This window comes from Quercus suber, unplaced genomic scaffold (assembly GCF_002906115.3).
Source record: "Quercus suber isolate HL8 unplaced genomic scaffold, Cork oak 2.0 scaffold_427, whole genome shotgun sequence".
Classification (NCBI taxonomy): Eukaryota; Viridiplantae; Streptophyta; class Magnoliopsida; order Fagales; family Fagaceae; genus Quercus; species Quercus suber.
This window is the reverse complement of record NW_027069878.1, coordinates 274180-292993: the sequence shown is the minus strand read 5'-3', so window position 1 is coordinate 292993 and position 18814 is coordinate 274180. Positions and strand designations below refer to the sequence as shown.

The 18814-nt window shown below is 39.0% G+C and overlaps 1 protein-coding gene across 1 annotated transcript; it reads right to left on the bottom strand.

The window, feature by feature from the left end:
• Positions 1 to 3880: 3880 nt before the first annotated feature.
• Positions 3881 to 18029, bottom strand: LOC112010934 (uncharacterized). The gene is given in 13 exon segments (XM_065761741.1): positions 3881 to 4910; positions 5579 to 6154; positions 6287 to 6407; positions 6621 to 6949; positions 7247 to 7564; positions 7664 to 8304; positions 9375 to 9624; positions 9763 to 9963; positions 10027 to 10288; positions 12583 to 14180; positions 14387 to 15666; positions 15668 to 16522; positions 17835 to 18029. Coding segments are annotated over 12 exon segments (7104 nt in total). The 5' UTR covers positions 16413 to 16522; positions 17835 to 18029; the 3' UTR covers positions 3881 to 4127.
• Between the last annotated feature and the right edge of the window lie 785 nt (positions 18030 to 18814).

Sequence of the window (18814 nt, the reverse complement as noted above, 5' to 3'; positions counted from 1 at the left end):
TGTCCGTTTAAGTAAATTATAAGCCAACCATTTATGCTAGATGCACCAATCAAATTGCGCACATGGAATTAGCTTATTCTATATAATTAAATTACTAAAAAAAGCTTTAACAAATTAAAGTAACTCCTAAAATTTAATAAAATAAAATGATTTATTTATTTATTTTTCATTTCAGCTTGCTTTCGTAATAACATGGATGAACAGAATATCAAGCAAATTAAAATCCAGATAGATCAAATACATAAATTTTGAACTAGGTGGTTAATTGAAAATTGCTCATGTGGTTTTCTTATTCTAATATTTAAAACTTATGCTTTCAAGAGACGCGCCCCGCCGGGGGGGAGGGGAACTAGCTAACTTATTAAATTTAATTCCCAAATTAAAAGAAGATAACATAAAACAATAATAATAATAATTGTAAGGACCCTTTTCCTCTCGATCTCCTCGTCTTGTTGCCTCCTTCTCCATTTATACCCCCTTCCTTTTCATCTCCACCTTCCACGTGCATGCTAGATGGTTGGTCTGGATGCTTGTCCCATCACCTCCTTCCAGAAGTCTTCATGTAGTAGCTGTAAGGCTTCTACTGTTCAGGTATCATCTTCACATTAATGCGGTCAGAGTGTTAGCTGCAGCGCATTTAATGCAAAGATAGCAGCTTTCTCTTTAGATATTTTAGGGCATTAACCTATTCATTACTCTTACAATGCTTATCAACATCGACGATACTTCCTGTAATATCATCCTGAGTAACAGACAACCTCTTTGGACCTCGGCATTGGTTAGCCGAGGACGAATTTATCCTTGACCTACTCCTTGAACTCTTATGGTCAAAGTTGACTTCTATTCACTAACACAACCTTGTCTAACAAAGATTTCTTTTCCTAGGACAACTCCTTGTTCTCAGATTGGGCCATAGATTTGTAATATAAACAAACGATGGGCTCCCGGACCCAATATTCCTACAATAATAATAAAAAACCTTCTTTATATTATATTAATAATACCTTTTGTTTTAAATGAAAAATACTTTTTTATAATATGTCTACTTATAAATAATATTTATAAATTAATAAATTAAGGCAAGAACTAGTGTATTATCAATTTGGATGTCCATTGTTGACCTAATTACTCATGGATATTGCTTGGGTTTGTTACTTATGCAAGGAGCCACATTAATAGTACTTGTGCGAGGCGCAAATGGGGCCAATGGGCTCAACCCCACTTGGGCTCACAACTTATTTGTTTGTTGGGCTGAATTTCCTACTATGGGCAGTTCTATAACCAAGGCCTCAATGAGATCACTTTTCTCCTTCTCGGCAATACAAACTTTCCTTCAACTCCTCTCGGACTATCTCTCTTACTTCTCTGCTACCCCTCTTCTCTTTTCCTCCTCTTTTCGACCCACCACTTCTTCTTACCCTTCCCTCTTATTTATAGTGCTCAACTCAGGCGTAGGTTATCAATGCCTTCATGTTTGTGCAACGGGGGTCCAGTAGGATTTTCTCTAAGTGGGAGGCCTGGTATGGGTGGCTTCGGGACTTGGTTCCCACCTTCGTCGGCAGCTCGGCAGGGTTAGTGCGTGCTTAGTGCTACGGAGGGTCCAATCAGGGGATGGTAAGTGTGAGTCTGGGCCTGGGTGGCTTTGGGACTTGGTGCCCACTTCAGGTTAGAGCTAGGTGGTGGCGCCTGAAGGGCCTTCTTTGAGCCGAACACAATCGATGCACCGTTTAATGACATCTCCGGACATGCTCGGCAAAAAGTGTGCCGATCACAACTTAATAGTGAAGCCCGGCGCCCCCGAGCTGTGATAGCAAGGGTTGGGCCTTAGGGTGAATGAGGATTGGGCCCAATGATGGTGCGTTTTGGAGTGGAGACTTGGGACTGAGTGGGCCTAACAGTTCGGGCGCCGCACAGTACTCATTAGTCATTACAATGTATATCAAATATTTTATGCTTTTAATTTTATTTTTTTAAGAGAGTTCTAACTAATGGTGTCTACTCCTGATGATAGTCTTTTATCATCAAACCAAGACACCAATAAGTTTTTGGTATAGGTGAGGATTGAATTACAAATCTCTTATTTAACTATTTGAGACTTTACCAGTTAAATTAACTAGAATTCACAATATGCTTTTAATTTGAAATGATATTTTGTTACTTTTCTACAACAGACCTTATATATCTTGAGCATGCCTTTTAGACTACTATCCTGTGAATTATTGTTGGTCCTTATTCTAAATTATATAGAAAAAATTAACTCTGAATTAAAGGTGGAAGTTTTTTTATGGTCATTTTCACCACACATTTTCTACAAGCCTGACCACCTTGTGGGCCCAATTTCATATGTTATATATATAATTTTTTTTTATTCTTTTAAGTATGGCCCAAGCATATGTGACATATTAGGAAAAATAAGAGAGTGTGGTTTTGGAGAGTATGACTCATTTCTTTTGTATATTTTTCATGAGTCTAATCAGTATGTGCTACAAAGTAGGCAAGGGACCCTACTAGCACCTCAAACTAATGGAGGAGGTATTTTACCTGGAATTTTCACCCCAAAAGAGTCATTATGCTTTGGCTATCTATGGCCCAAGTTTTCTGATCTACCATTTTTTGGACTTAAACAAATAGTTGAACCTAAGTGGCTAGCATTGTCTGCTACACCAACCAAATGCAGCCTCCAAGGACTTGCCATTACTTGGAAACATTAGCCCAAGAATTTAGGCCACTTCATCTCCCAAATTATGTATAAAAAAAAACATGTCAACCCTTTTGCCTAATTAAAGCAAATATGACCTCTCTCCCTCGTGACGTTTCTTAATTTCCTCTTATTACTATCTGTGAGTCAAAGTATTTTCTCTTATTACTGTTTGTGAGTCAAAATTTCAGACTTGACGTTCTAAGTGCATTTTCTACATTTTTGCTATTATAAATTTGATTTCTCTTGTTAAAGCAACATCGCTTTGTTCATCGTATGTGTGGAGTTTCTAGTTTGACTCTCCACAAATAATCATTTTTAAATAATCCAAAAAGAGGTTTGGGCCATTTTTCCATTTTTAGCCCATGTCAGAATGCGTACCCAACAAAGTGATATGGTCATATTATTGTTTAATATAAATATTTCTAATAGTGATTTACACGAGCCTGCCTAAAAAAACTATAGATGAAGTGGCACTCTGAATCATTTTTTTGCTACCAAAAAGAAAAGTATAAATATGACACCAAAATATACGGTACAATAATTATAGAACAGCCTCCAGAGCAACTTGAAGCCAAGAGAGAAACAAAAAGGATCTCTAGGCCTACAAAGCTAAGGCTCTAAGGATGGCTGTAATTAACTTAGGTACATGATAACAGACCACGGGTTGCATTTAATCTAGTAAAAGAGAGGACCTCTTTATAAACAGTTCCAGCTTCTAGTCAGACTTGCCGTGCTTCCATCCCAATAAGTAGACTTCAGTATTCGAAGCAAGTAGTATCAGGCCTTTCATCTAGTTTGATTGCCTCTCAGTAAGGACAATGGCTGTAGTACGATGTTCCTCTCCATTGATTTTTATTGTTTTCGGTGGCTTCCACTATTATCGAAAAGATTGCCAAGCTGCAGGAGTTGGCTTTCTATGGTAGACATAAGGTTGATGCATCGGTAACTTTACCTGTTCTTCTTTCAGCTCTGGTTGCAGTAAAAGAACTACACTAATAATTAGCAGTGGATATGATTTCAAAGGCATTAACTGAACTATGCTAAAAAATGATCTAGTTTCTGCGCAGCCAAATTGAACAAGATAAAGATTAATGTGTAAAGGGGCATTCTGATTTATTAGTGCAGAGATTGTGCAAGCATCTGGTTCACAAAGCACATACAAAATATAAATAGCTTCCATTAGCATAGAAAACGGCGGTCTGATTTATATATATTAGCAAATATACAAAAACATGAAGTGTTTAGGATGACAATCTGAAACAATCATATGTTTCATAGAGCCAACAAATTATGAGCAGAATTATTAACTCCATTAGTAAATATACAAAAATATTATAAGTTCAAGACACAATACAAAGCAATTCAACCCAACACAACCTAAGCATCACGCGGACACAGTTATGACTACTTTTGAGAACCAGAGACACTACACTGCAACACCAATAGCCCTCTCCTTAAGGGCTTTATTAGCTGGTTTGACACGCGAAGATCTAGATAAGGCTGGTTTTCTCCTCGGTTTCTTCTTCCTAGCCAACTGTTTCTCCAAGTCTCTTACTCTTACAGTCAAGTTGGATATAACAGTCAACTGCTCTTTTCCTGCTGCAATCAACTTCTCCATCATCTCCCTCAATTTCTTGTTTTCTTCGATAAGCTTTTCATCACTTTCCACACCTATGTTGCACTCATCAACAGAGACCTGGCTGGCAGTAGGTGATAGAGGTAATGGCTCTCCTTCCCCTTCAACTTTCTCTAAATGCAGTGGAACCTCACTTTCAATTTCAGACCCATTAGCCTGGTCAATCAGCACTTTATTATTCTGGCTTTCATGTTCTGCCTCTTCTGCCTTGTTCTTCTCCTCCCCGATTGCTACAAGAGGCTGCTCATCATTATCTTCCACAATTTCAACTCCAATTACCTGGTCAATCAGCACTTTTTCATCTTGGCTTTCATGTTCCGCCTCTTCTTCCACTTTCTTCTCTTCCCCGATTGCTACAAGAGGCTGCTCATCATTATCTTTATTCTCCCAAGTTGGCACTTCATTGCTTTCTCTTAGTATTGGTGGTGATTCCACTGCTAGTTCAAGTGTTGCATCGCCAGGAAGTTTCTCATTCTTCTGATTGCCAACATTTTCCCAATCTAAAGATTCTGCAATAGACTTCTCTTCATCGATGTCCAGTGCCTGCATTTTTTTTGTATCTTTTTCATGAGTCTAATCAGTATGTGCTACTAAGTGGGCAATGGATACTGCTAACACCTCAAGCTAATGAAGGAGGTATTTTACCTGGAATTTTCACCCCAAAAGAGTTGTTATGCTTTGGCTGTTTATGACCCAAGTTTTCTGATCTACCATTTTTTGGCCTTATTAAACAAATAGCTGACCCTAAGTGGCTAGCCTTGTTTGCTACACCAACCAAATGCAACCTCCAAGGACTTGCCATTACTTGGAAACATTAGCCCAAGAATTTAGGCCACTTCATCTCCCAAATTATGTATAAAAAAAAATGTCAACCCTTTTGCCCAATTGAAGCAAATATGACCATAATCTCTTTGATTAACATCTTGGAGTCCAAAGATTCTTATATTGACCAAAAACTAATAACTAAGAGAACCCCAAGCTCAATAGAAAAGCCTAAATCAAATTCAAAACAAACTAGCCACTTGTTGCCCTTTAGAGCTGTTAGAAATACTGAATAATTGTATTGTATTTCTTAATCAAGGAATATACATGCAATGCCTTTATATAGGAGGCATATGTGTGCGGTACAAGTAAAGTGTAGTACAAGTACAAGTGTGCTATACAAGGAAACTAGCTGGGCCTAAAACCCAATCATAATATACATTTAACAGCCCCCCTCAAACTCAAGGTGGATGTGAGACCAGCTTGAGGTTGTCAACCAAATCACGAGTGCGTCCCTTAAGAAGTGCCTTGGTGAAGATATCTGCAAGTTGATCTTTGGAGGAGACGGAGAAAAGCTTGAGAGCACCATAGACAAGATGAGAATGGATAAAATGACAATCAATTTCGATGTGTTTAGTCCGCTCATGGAAGACGTCACTGTGAGCAATATGAATGGCACTATGGTTGTCACAATAAAGGGGAGTAGCAGAGGATGTGGACACACCCAAATCCTTAAGAAGCCATCGTAGCCAAAGGAGCTCAGATGTGGTGTCAGCAAGAGCATGATATTCTACTTCAGTACTGGAGCGGGCCACGAAAGTTTGTTTCTTACTTCGCCAAGAAATCAAAGAAGAACCAAGAAGAAAACAATAACCTGTAGTGGACTTGCGATTAGTGGGATCTCCTGCCCAATCAGCGTCAGAGAATGCACGGAGTACAAGAGGAGACTGAGCTGAGTAGAAAAAGCCATGGAAAAGAGTGCCCTTCAAGTATCGTAGAATGTGCAAAACAGCAGCATAGTGAGTCGATCGTGGAGCAGACAGATACTGGCTCACCTGATGAACAGCATAAGAAATGTCTGGACAAGTAACTGTGAGATAAACTAGGCTGCCAACCAATCGTTTGTAAAGAGAGGGATTAAACAATGGTTTCCCCCCCGAGGGAGTCAGATGTGCATTAAGTTCAACTGGAGTGTCAACAGTCTTGCTGTCAGTGAGTCCAACTCGAGATAAAAGGTCAGATGCATACTTGGCTTGAGTAATATAAAGACCATCTGTGGAACGAGTGATCTCAAGACCCAAGAAATAGCTGAGATGTCCAAGATCTTTCATCTCAAACTGCTGACTAAGAAAATTCTTGAGTTCTTGAATGCCACTGAGGTCATCACCAGTTATGATCATATCATCCATATATAGGAGAAGTAAAATTGTGCCTTTATCATTGCGACGAAGAAATAAGGCAGAATCATAAGGACTAGTAGTGTAACCCAAGCGAAAGATGGTGGAGCTGAACTTGGCAAACCAAGCTCGTGGAGCTTGTTTAAGGCCATAAAGTGCACGTCGAAGGCGACAAACCTTATTTGTTTCAACAGAAAGACCAAGAGGAGGTTGCATATAGACTTCTTCATGCAGATCCCTATTAAGGAAGGCATTTTTAACATCCATCTGAAAAAGATCCCATTTACTAACAGCGGCAACAGCTAAGAGGGCACGAACAGAGGAGATACGGGCAACTGGAGCAAAAGTCTCTTCATAATCAATCTCATACTCCTGTGTAAAACCTTTTGCAACAAGACGAGCCTTGTAGCGCTTGATGGACCCATTAGAGCGAGTCTTGATCTTATAGATCCACTTACAACCAACCACAGACTAACTAGGAAGGAGAGTAACCAGATCCCAAGTATGGTTTTTGGTTAATGCATCAAATTCCTCTTTCATTACAATCTGCCATAAAGGGTTAGTAGAGGCCTCACGATAGGTTTGAGGCTCATAGAGTGTAGCAAGGACAGTGTAACAATGATAGTCAAGTAAATGTGCAGGAATGGATCTTACCCGGGTTGAGTGGCGAGGTGGAATGTCTTATGGAGGATCTTCAGGCGGAACAGGAGCAGGGGACCTAGGCTCAAGGTGGGGTAGCTCGTCATCAACCTGTTCATCTACAACCTGTCTAGGAGAATCATCAAAAATATCTGGAGATTGAATAGAGAAGTCCAAAGGAGGATCAAGAGTATCTGTGGAAGGAACAAGAGACTCATCTGGAAAGATTTCTAAAACAGAAGAGTTAGTTAGGGAAGAACGAAAGTGAGAGAGTTCAACAAACAAGCGGTGTTCCCAAAAGACAACATTAGGAGAAACACGAAGACGATGAGAGAGAGGATCATAGCACTGATACTCTTTTTGAGTTTCACCATAACTAAGGAAACAACAAAGTCTAGATCGAGGCTCAAGTTTGTTGTGCTCATGAGGCTGAAAAAGAACGAAACAAGCAAATCCGAAGAAGCGAAGGTAATGATAGTCAGGAGGTGACCCAAAAAGGCGCTCGTACGGAGTCTAATTATGGATGACAGTGTTTGGAATGCGATTAATGGCATGAACAGCATGAAGAGCGGCTTCACCCCAAAATGGGGCAGGAACTTTCGCAGAAAGAAGTAGAGCACGGACAGTGTCAAGAATATGGCGAAGTTTTCTTTCGGCTCGACCATTTTGTTGAGAGGTGCCTGGACAGGTTAGATGATGTACAGTGCCAAAGGAATGTAACAAAGCTTGAAAAGCATATTGAGTATATTCAAGAGCATTATCAAAACGAAAAGTTTTGATATGTTTGGAGAATTGTGTTTCAACCATTTTTGCAAAGTTACTGTATATTGGTAAGATTTCAGAACGAGATTTTATAGGAAAGATCCAACTATAATGAGAATAATCATCAATAAAAACAACAAAATAACGAGATCCACCAATACTAGTAACAGGATAAGGTCCCCAAACATCAGAATGAATTAACTCAAAAATACTATTAGAGATAGATTCACTATTATTGAAAGGTAAAGCTGGTTGTTTACCTAACTGGCATGAAGTACAATCAAAATTGTCTTTGGACACAAAACCCAACAGACCCTTAAAAGCTAACTGTTGTACCCGAGTAGATGAGGCATGACCAAGACGAGAATGCCAAAGTGCGAGAGAAGGTAAGGAAGAAACTGTAGCAGCTGCAGCAGCAACAGAGACAGGAGCAACAGGTGGAAGATGAAGATTGTCCACGGGAAACATACGCAGGGGCGGAGCCAGAGGGGGGCGAGGGGGGGCACCTGCCTCCCCTGACTCCTAAAAATATCCTTGCATTTGTAGTCTACTCTAGTTACTCCCTGACATAGAGAAAAAAAAAGAAAAAGAAAAAAAGAACTCCCACTTGAAAGTGACAGGAAAAAGAAAGGAAAAGGAAATTACTTTCAAAGACCAAACCATATACCTTTTCACCAATTTAACTATTCGTATAAGTTATAAGCAGCTTTTGTCTGTCCCAGTGTTGCACCTATTTCACTGTTTTTTTTATTTATTTAATATCATTATTTTCACAATTTTCATGATATCTTCAACATTTTATTATTGAGTGATATTAAATATATTACAAATTTTATTACTTATATTTTACAAATTGGCATCTCACCAACCACAAAAAAATAATTTCAAACATATATTTATTATATTGTTTAAGTAACACTAATCACATTTTTACCATATCAGTTAGTAAAATTTGTAGTAGCTATGACTATGAATTGGTTATTTTTGTTTATTTATTTTAATACTATAAAATATATTCATATTTTCTTGTAATTATTTATTTATTTTGTTATTATTATTAATTAATATTTTTTAGATTAATTTTACTTTTAATATTATTTTTTTAATTTTGCCCCCTCTAAACTAAAATCCTAGCTCCGCCATTGCATACGCCCAACCCTAAGACCGGTCCCAAGCTCTTGCCCTGTCCTCGAATCCTGCACAATACACCCAGAATAGTAAAAAATAAGGCGATATCCTAGTTCAACTAATTGTCCCACAGAGCACAAATTATAGGATAGGTCAGGTACATGGAAGACCCCAGGAATAGAGAGGTTAGAGGTCAAAACAAAACCTAGACTATTCCCATGCATGGTGAAACCATCAGCTATATGAATATTAAGAGGATGTGGTGCAGGGTCAAGTTTGGAGAATAAGGATGAGTGGGGTGTCATGTGATTGCAACAGGCAGAATCAAAAAGCCAAGTTTGAGACTTACCAGGCAAAACTGAGAGAGCGGTGGAAAGAGATGCATTACCAGCCATACGAACAGCCTGAGTTATGATCTCTTGTAGTTCAGTAAGGGAGAGGTTGATAGTGGATCCAGAAGACTGGGACTCAGCTGAAATAGAAGGCATCGGCAGAGTAGGCTCAGTATTAGCAGCAGCAGCAGTAGATTTGTTGCGACGGTAACAAGTCTCAATGGTGTGGCCAGGACGCTTGCAATAATTGCAGAACTTCTTGTTGGTCTACTTGCGACGATTGCTACAGCCAGAGGAATCACCTGATTGCTGAGGTTGTTCAATGAAAGGAGCAGAAGGAGTAATAGCCAAAACATTGAACTTATTCTGGGCTTGAAGGGTTGCAAGCCGAGCTTATTCTCTAACCAACTCGTTTACAGCAGTATCAAGAGAGGGATGAGGACTGCGATTAAGAAGCTGACCTCGGATAGGCTCAAAGTCCTTGTGAAGAGACATTAGGAATTCATAGAGACGAAATTCATCTCTAACTGTAGCATATTGCTGAGCATCTTTTGAGCATGCCCAAATTGGATCAGAAAGGTCAATTTGGTCCCAAATGAAGCGAAGCTAATCATAGTAGTCATTGATGGATTGCCCTGATTCTTGTCGAAGTTAATGCAATTCAACTACCAACTGATATTTCATGGATTCGTGAGTAGTGGAGTACCTTTTGCCCAACATATCCCATGTTGATTTTGCATCATCAAAGCTGCCCAACAGATTGGAGATGGAGGGAATGGAAGTGTTCCGAATCCATGTAAGGATTATGTGGTTGTGACTATCCCATTCAATCATGCGACCAAGGAAGGCAGCATCTTCTTCACTTGCTCCCTTGACAGGAATGGTAATTGCACCAGTACAGTAATGCCAGAGCATGCAACCCTTAAGAAAACTGTGCATAGTTTGAGACCAAGATAAGTAATTCTTGTTCCCCTCCAATATAGTATCGATGGGGCGAGGAAGAAAAACATCCTTTTTATCCATTTAGAAACATAATATGCAAAAACATACTGCAAAAATGAAATCTACGTGAAAAACTGGGTAAGGAGAACCTGGACTGTAAAAAGTCAACCAGTAGAAAAGTCAACGGTCAAAGTCAAACCTCAGTCAAAGTCAACTCTGGTCAATGGTCAAAGTCAACGGTCTAGTCAACGGTGACGTCAGCCCTAGGTGACGTGGCAAGATGACGTCACGGATGATGTCAATAGGATTGAGGGTGGCACGTGAGGGTGCGTAAGGCGCATGACTGAGGCACTGCTTCTTCAGGCGGCGCATGAGATTGCGTGCAGGCTCCGATGCTTGCAAGACTTCCACGAATGCATAGATCGAGGCAAGACGATCACGGTGGTATGTGCAAAAACGTTATCGGAGGAAGATGCACGGCAGAGACGATGATTGCAGTGGTCTATGTGGTGCGGGACTCCTCAACGACGGCGGCTGCAGTTCCGGAACCTAAGGACAACAGCTGAGAGACGTCGTAGGTTCAACGGTGAGTGGCTGCAGTGGCTGTTGTGACAGCGGAAGCGATAAGGGTGGAGTAACACCAAGAGAGACAAGACTGCTAAAAAAAAAGTCAGAGCAGTGGCTCTGATACCATGTTAGAAATACTGAATAATTGTATTGTATTTCTTAATCAAGGAATATACATGCAATGCCTTTATATAGAAGACATATATGTGCAGTACAAGTAAAATGTAGTACAAGTACAAGTGTGCTATACAAGGAAACTAGTTGGGCCTAAAGCCCAATCATAATATACATTTAACAAGAGCTGAAACTTTGGAGTATAAGCCTACTTAGATAGCAACAGTTCTCAATATTCTAAAACTTGGGAGTGTAAATACTGGTATAAAGGAACCTACTCTCTCTCTCTCTCATGGTGTTTCTTAATTTCCTCTTATAACTGTATGTGAGTCAAAGTATTTTCTCTTATTACTATTTGTGAGTCAAAATTTCAGATCTGATGTTCTAAGTGCATTTTCTACATTTGTGCTATTATAATTTTTATTTCTCTTGTTAAAACAACATTCGTATGTGGAATTTCTAGTTTGGCTCTCCACAAATAATCATTTCTAAACAACCCAAGAAGAGATTTGAGCCATTTTTTATATTTTTAGCCTTTGTCACAAAACGTACCCAACAAAGTGATAGTCATATTATTGTTTAATATAAATATTTCTAATAGTGATTTACAAAAGCCCGCCTAAAAAAACTAGTTATAGATGTAGTGGCACTCCGAATTTTTTTTTTTGCTACCAAAAAAACGTATATATATGACACCAAAATATACGGTACAATAATTATAGAACAGCCTCTAGAGCAACTTGAAGCCAGGAGAGAAACAAAAAAGATCTCGAGGCCTCCAAAGCTAAGCCTTTAAGGATGGCTGTAATTAATTTAGGTACAGGATAACAGACCACGGGTTGCATTTCATATAGTAAAAGAGAGGACCTCTTTATAAACAGTTCCAGCTTCCAGTCAGACTTGCCGTGCTTCTATCCCAACAAGTAGACTTCAGTATTCGAAGCAAGTAGCATCAGGCCTTTCATCTAGTTTGATTGCCTCTCAGTAAGGAAAATGGCTGTAGTACGATGTTCCTCTCCATTGATTTTTATTATTTTCGGTGGCTTCCACTATTATCAAAAAGATTGCCAAGCTGCAGGAGTTGGCTTTCTATGGTAGACATAAGGTTGATGCGTCAGTAACTTTACCTGTTCTTCTTTCAGCTCTGGTTGCAGTAAAAGAACTACACTAATAATTAGCACTGGACGTGATTTCAAAGGCATTAACTGAACTATGCTAAAAAATGATCTAGTTTCTGCGCAGCCATATTGAACAAGATAAAGATTAATGTGTAAAGGGGCATTCTGATTTATTAGTGCAGAGATTGTGCAAGCATCTGGTTCACAAAGCACATACAAAATTTAAATAGCTTCCATTAGCATAGAAAACGGCGGTCTGATTTATATATATTAGCAAATATACAAAAACATGAAATGTTTAGGATGACAATCTGAATCAATCATATGTTTCATAGAGCCAACAAATTATGAACGGAATTATTAACTCCATTAGTAAATATACAATAATATTATAAGTTCAAGACACAATACAAAGCAATTCAACCCAACACAACCTTAGCATCACGCGGACACAGTTATGACTACTTTTGAGAACCAGAGACGCTACACTGCAACACCAATAGCCCTCTCCTTAAGGGCTTTATTAGCTGGTTTGACACGAGAAGATCTAGATAAGGCTGGTTTTCTCCTCGGTTTCTTCTTCCTAGCCAACTGTTTCTCCAAGTCTCTTACTCTTACAGTCAAGTTGGATATAACAGTCAACTGCTCTTTTCCTGCTGCAATCAACTTCTCCATCATCTCCCTCAATTTCTTGTTCTCTTCGATAAGCTTTTCATCACTTTCCACACCTATGTTGCACTCATCAACAGAGACCTGGCTGGCAGTAGGTGATAGAGGTAATGGCTCTCCTTCCCCTTCAACTTTCTCTAAATGCAGTGGAACCTCACTTTCAATTTCAGACCCATTAGCCTGGTCAATCAGCACTTTATTATTCTGGCTTTCATGTTCTGCCTCTTCCGCCTTGTTCTTCTCCTCCCCGATTGCTACAAGAGGCTGCTCATCATTATCTTCCACAATTTCAACTCCAATTACCTGGTCAATCAGCACTTTTTCATCTTGGCTTTCATGTTCTGCCTCTTCTTCCACTTTCTTCTCTTCCCCGATTGCTACAAGAGGCTGCTCATCATTATCTTTATTCTCCCAAGTTGGCACTTCATTGCTTTCTCTTAGTATTGGTGGTGATTCCACTGCTAGTTCAAGTGTTGCATCGCCAGGAAGTTTCTCATTCTTCTGATTGCCAACATTTTCCCAATCTAAAGATTCTGCAATAGACTTCTCTTCATCGATGTCCAGTGCCTGCAGCTCCAATTGACTTACAGTTTGAGTTTCATCATCTGGTGAGATCACACCAACTGTGACATTACATTTCCCCTCTCCACCAGTTTCAACTTGTTCGTGCCTCTCAAATTCAGAAGCAGCAGGGCCATCATCTAACACTTCACGCCTTTCATCTGTTCCCATCAAATCAACCTGAGTTTGCAAAATAGCATCCACTGACATGTTAGATTCTACTTCACTTTGTTCAACCTCACTTTGTCCCGCTCCAATTTGATTGTCCTTGTCAGACTCATAAACAGTAGTGTTCTCATCAGTTCCTCCTTGTGTAAATTCCATCTCAGATTTGATCTTCTCTTCTTCAACCAAAGGAAGTTCACTGGATTGCTCAGAATATACAATATTTTCATTTTCTACATCCTTCAATGTTTCTTGACAAACATTTAGCTCACAATTCAGTACCTCATCTTTTTGTTCCATAATTTGCTCTGGCTCAGCCTCCTTAGGCACAACAACACTCGTGTCAGTAAAGGTAGACCCCGAAGTTTCCTCACTTTGGAGGATCGACAAAGGGCAAGGCATGCTTTCGTGTGCCTCTACCATTCCAGGCTTACCATTGCAGCTTCCCTCAGGAGAGCTTTCGCCAAATCCTGCTACTTCCACTGCTTCCTCCTCTTGCAGGCACAAACTATTAGAGGTCTCAACAGTGTGCTGTTCTATACGTTTAGTGGTGGTGGTGGTGGTGGAGGACACCTCCTCAATGGATTTTTCAGACTTGTTAATCATCAGAGAATCTAGCTTATCCTGTAGGCTTACAAGCTCCCTTGCCAAGGATTTTCTTAAATCTCTAACAATTGGGTGCAAGCCCTGATATATGGTAAAAAAACAAATTATAAACTACAATGCAAAACAAATAGTCTAGCAATAAAGGAGAACATAGAATGACATTAAGTTGATAAAAAAAAAAAAAATTGTCTTTCATATCTACTATAATAACAAGTTTAAATTTTCCTCTAAAGTTCATTCATTAGGAAAATAATACAAAAAATAGTAAAGGACTAAAATACACAAACCTGAATTGTGTCCAATTTTAGCAGAAGCCTCATTATGGTTTCTCCAATTACCACTTTCTGCTTGTCATCTCTTTGAAGATCAGAAGAAGACTCCAGGATCTGAATCTGATTCTGCACATCAGCCACCTGCTGACGAACATCAGCTAGTAGCCTCAGTTTCTTCAGTGGTTCCCATTTTCTCACCTCATACCCATGATAGGCAGACTGGATAAGCACAGCAGCTTCTTCCTCTGACAGGGTCTTTTTCTTGAATTTACCTTCATCACCAGCTAATTTAGATGAATCTATCTCTTCCTTTGCTTCAATTTGTTCCTCAGTTTTCATATCTCCTTCCTTTCTTGATTCTTGAACCTTACATTCTTTACCATCTTTTTCAGATTTCTCTTGAGAACCCATCAAAGGATTAAAAGGGAACTGAGTCTCAGACCCATCTCTTAAATCCCTATCCTTGTCTTCACTGGTTTTCCTTTCCACCACCTCTATAACCTTTATCTTTTTGTTTGGCTCCACCTCCTTGCTGCTATCTTGAGTTATTGGAACTTGAGGAGTCTTCTTTTTAAAGCTTGATGCTGCAGTTGCCATGGAAGTGTCATTATTTGATGCCTCTTTTGAATGAGCAGGAGGACTCGGAGATCGGGAACTGCTGTTTCCATTTTTCTTCCTTGGTAAAGGATCTACTCTCAAACAAACTGGAGGTAACTTGGACATCTTTGGTGGGGATGATGTTTGCTTTTTACTTTTGCTACAAGGAGGCTTGTCCATGGTATTGGCATCACTTCTTCCTCTGCTCTGAGTGTCCTCTGAACTTTCCTCCTTATGCAATTCCACTTGCTTCACCGGAATATTTTCCTGATCAGCAGCTTTCTCCCCCAATGACACCTCTGAATCACCCTGACTCTCAGAAATCTTTTCATTTGCTGTAGGTACATTTGTGAGTTCATGACTTTGAGGAGGATTTACTGGAATGAACTTGAAAGTATAAGGTGGCTCTTTTTCCTGATTTCCAGCTTCCTCCTTATCATATGGCATCCAGATAATGGGAAATGGGAATTGTGTCCTCTTCTCCTCATTTTGCTGATTCTGAGTCCTCTTTCCATCTCCACCATGCAGTAAAGTTCCAAGGCTATTCATGGCAGCTGGAGCTGGAACCTTATCAGACTCTGCAGTTTCTATCTCATCTTCAAAAGGCTTTTTTTGCTCTTTTCTTTGCATGGACTCTGGTGGAATCCACACAATTGGATAGGGGTAATTCTTGGCCTGAACAGGAACCATCGATTCACTTTCACTTCAGCTCTTTTTCCTGATTTCCAGCTTCCTCCTTATCATATGGCATCCAGATAATGGGAAATGGGAATTGTGTCCTCTTCTCCTCATTTTGCTGATTCTGAGTCCTCTTTCCATCTCCACCATGCAGTAAAGTTCCAAGGCTATTCATGGCAGCTGGAGCTGGAACCTTATCAGACTCTGCAGTTTCTATCTCATCTTCAAAAGGCTTTTTTTGCTCTTTTCTTTGCATGGACTCTGGTGGAATCCACACAATTGGATAGGGGTAATTCTTGGCCTGAACAGGAACCATAGATTCACTTTCACTTCTTTTCTTTTCAACCTCCGGCTCCTGCTCCACAATCTTCACAATTTTATCATCCTTCTGATTGTGCACGTGATTCGGACAACCACAGCAATGATAGTTTCCGGCGGGCACATTCTTGTCATACTCATATCTAGGCATCTCCATCGAGTAGTGTGGAGGGGATACATAATGAATAGGATAGGATTCGTGATATGTAGGATGACCCCCACAACAAGACATAGGTGAAGGTGGTGGAAAATGGGGATAAGGAGGTCTAAAACTATAATAACCCGGGAAGCTGTTATGATTGCAGCATGAATGCCATGGCATTGGGAAGCCATGGTTGACACCGTGAGGCCAAGATTCATATGGAAGGTTGGGGTTGATTGGTTCACTCTTCATAGCTTCCAAGCCTGGATGATAATACTGAGTAAACTGGTGGGGTCGTGAGTCCATGTATCTGTATGCAGGCATCATTTTTTGTCCCAACCTTTGTAAAGGTTGAACCACCTCGACAATGCTTGGAAAAAGTTGGGAGTTTCTTGCTTAGAAAAGTATAAGCAAGACTAAAACACAAAACGAGGAGAAATCAAATTAGCCCAGAAACCCAAAAAATAAAAATAAAAAATAAAAAAAAGTGACTCAAAAGGAAAATCAACTGAGACAAAAACACTAGAGCAGCAAACACAAATCACATCAACGCAATAATGACCATATGATGGTGCATTGTTTACAAAAATTTCAATCAATGGAGGAGGAAATTTATGACAAAAGTAACAGTCTAAATTCTATGCTATAAAGAACAAAATTCAGTATATGCATGTACAAGAGAAATCCAAGTCCAAATTAATCAATTCTTTTGTAGAACACAAAAAATATGAATAAAAATTTCAGTATGGTGACATCTAATTCCAGATCATAAGAAATATTCTAGTATCAACTGGAATTGTCCTAAACAACAGCTGTTTTTTAGCGATTGAAGTCGTCGGAGTTCATTTTTCCTTTAAAAAAATTATAAATAAACAAATAAAAAGAAAAGTTCACTCAAGTACAAGGGGATTTTTTTTTTTCCCGTTAAAGCTAATTTTGCATACATTATTAGTATGTAACTGGCATATTGGTTATGCGAAAACGAGTCTCTAAGACTTGAGTTACAATGTGAAGAACTCGAGTGTCTAGAACTCAAGTTCCACCAGAAACTTTTAAAAGATATATTTTTAAAAATCATCTTAGGCTTTTCTACAGGGAACTTGAGACTTGAGTTCCAAATGTGACCACATAACTAATTCGTCTGCAAAATTAACTTTAACGGGGAAGAAAAAGGCCCAAGTACAGAGAACACAACACATTAAAACAGCTGAACTGACCTTAATTGATTGCTACATTTTCAAACGGACCGACCAAGCACAGAGATTGCAATGTTAGGGGAAAAAAAAAAAACAGAAATTCAGAATTTACACTTCTAAGATTGCAAACCCAGCTCTCAATTTCATTAATTTCCTTATCTACATGACTAACATTACATTACCTCAACTAAACAAGTAAGAGCATTTTAACATTAACAGCATTTATTTGCCAAATAGCATAATTTTAGGAATAATTCAGGGGAAAAAAAAAAAAAAAAAAAGAACTGGCTCAGAGTTATTTAATTATGTGACATTTTTTTTGCAACTCAAGTTTACCAAACTCAGGTTCAAAACACAATCTGATCAAACATAATGCTTTGAACTCGAATTTGACAAACTCAAATTTCAAAAAAGCGCTACATAACTAAATGAGTTTGTTCAAGTGTTATTTATCAAATATTTCCTAAACATTCTAGCCTACCGAAATAAATAAATAGAGAAGTAAAGAATAGAAGTGAAGGCAATGACTTACAATTAACAAATTTATTAATTTCCCCGAAGAAAATGAAAACTGGTTTCAGCCAAACGGTTCCACACAATCCTTATTACCAAAGTTTTCGGCACCCGAATCAATCCACAAACCCAGAAAACCACGATTCAAATTCTTGAGCTTTTTCTCTCTCTTTTTAGTTTACACCAACTCTTTTTTTCTGATATGAGTGTCAGATAACACCACATCAGCCTTTTAAAGACAGCCGTTAATAATGTTTCTGTTCCAGATCTTTCTGCGGTTGAAAGAACTGTCTGGAATTTTCTTGCCACGTGTATCGAGTTAGGAAAATTTTTAAAAAAAGAGTAACGTGGCGCTTTGTGATTGGATGATGGGTTGGAATTGCATGAGATTTAGAAAAAGCTGGTCGCAGGGAAGTTGGTAGAACCTTCGGGAAATCTATAGATTCAGCTGCTGACGTGGCACGTGGGTCTGTCCAGATGTTTCTAGTGTCGCGTAGTGATTTCTTATTAATTTTAATCTATACTTGACATCACGATTTAGAGATTTGAGCTGCTACGGGCTAGCCAGCCCAATAATGTCGGTTCGGTTGGGTAATTGTTAAATCGGGTATGGATCAAAATTTGAGAAAAGCTAGATAAAGCACTTGTCAAAAGAAAGCAACATACTCCAATACAAATCTTCTGTATTCAATTTTATATTTATAGGGGTCAATTTTTTTGAAAAAGGTCAGTAGATTTTCCTTTTGCATTCTCCAAAAAAAAAAAAAAAAACATTTATGCTGCAACTTCTTCTGGATCTCGCCAAACATTTCCACATTTTCCATTTGACACCATCGTGAAGCTCAATGTGTTAAATCAATTTGTTCATACATGGTCTGCTGGTCGTCAGAAATTTATCGGTGAGCCTACTTTTATTCCTAAAGGGGATGAAGAAGATGATGGATATCTTCTTGTGCTTGAGGTGAGCAATGTCTTGATCATTTATCTCTTAACAAAACT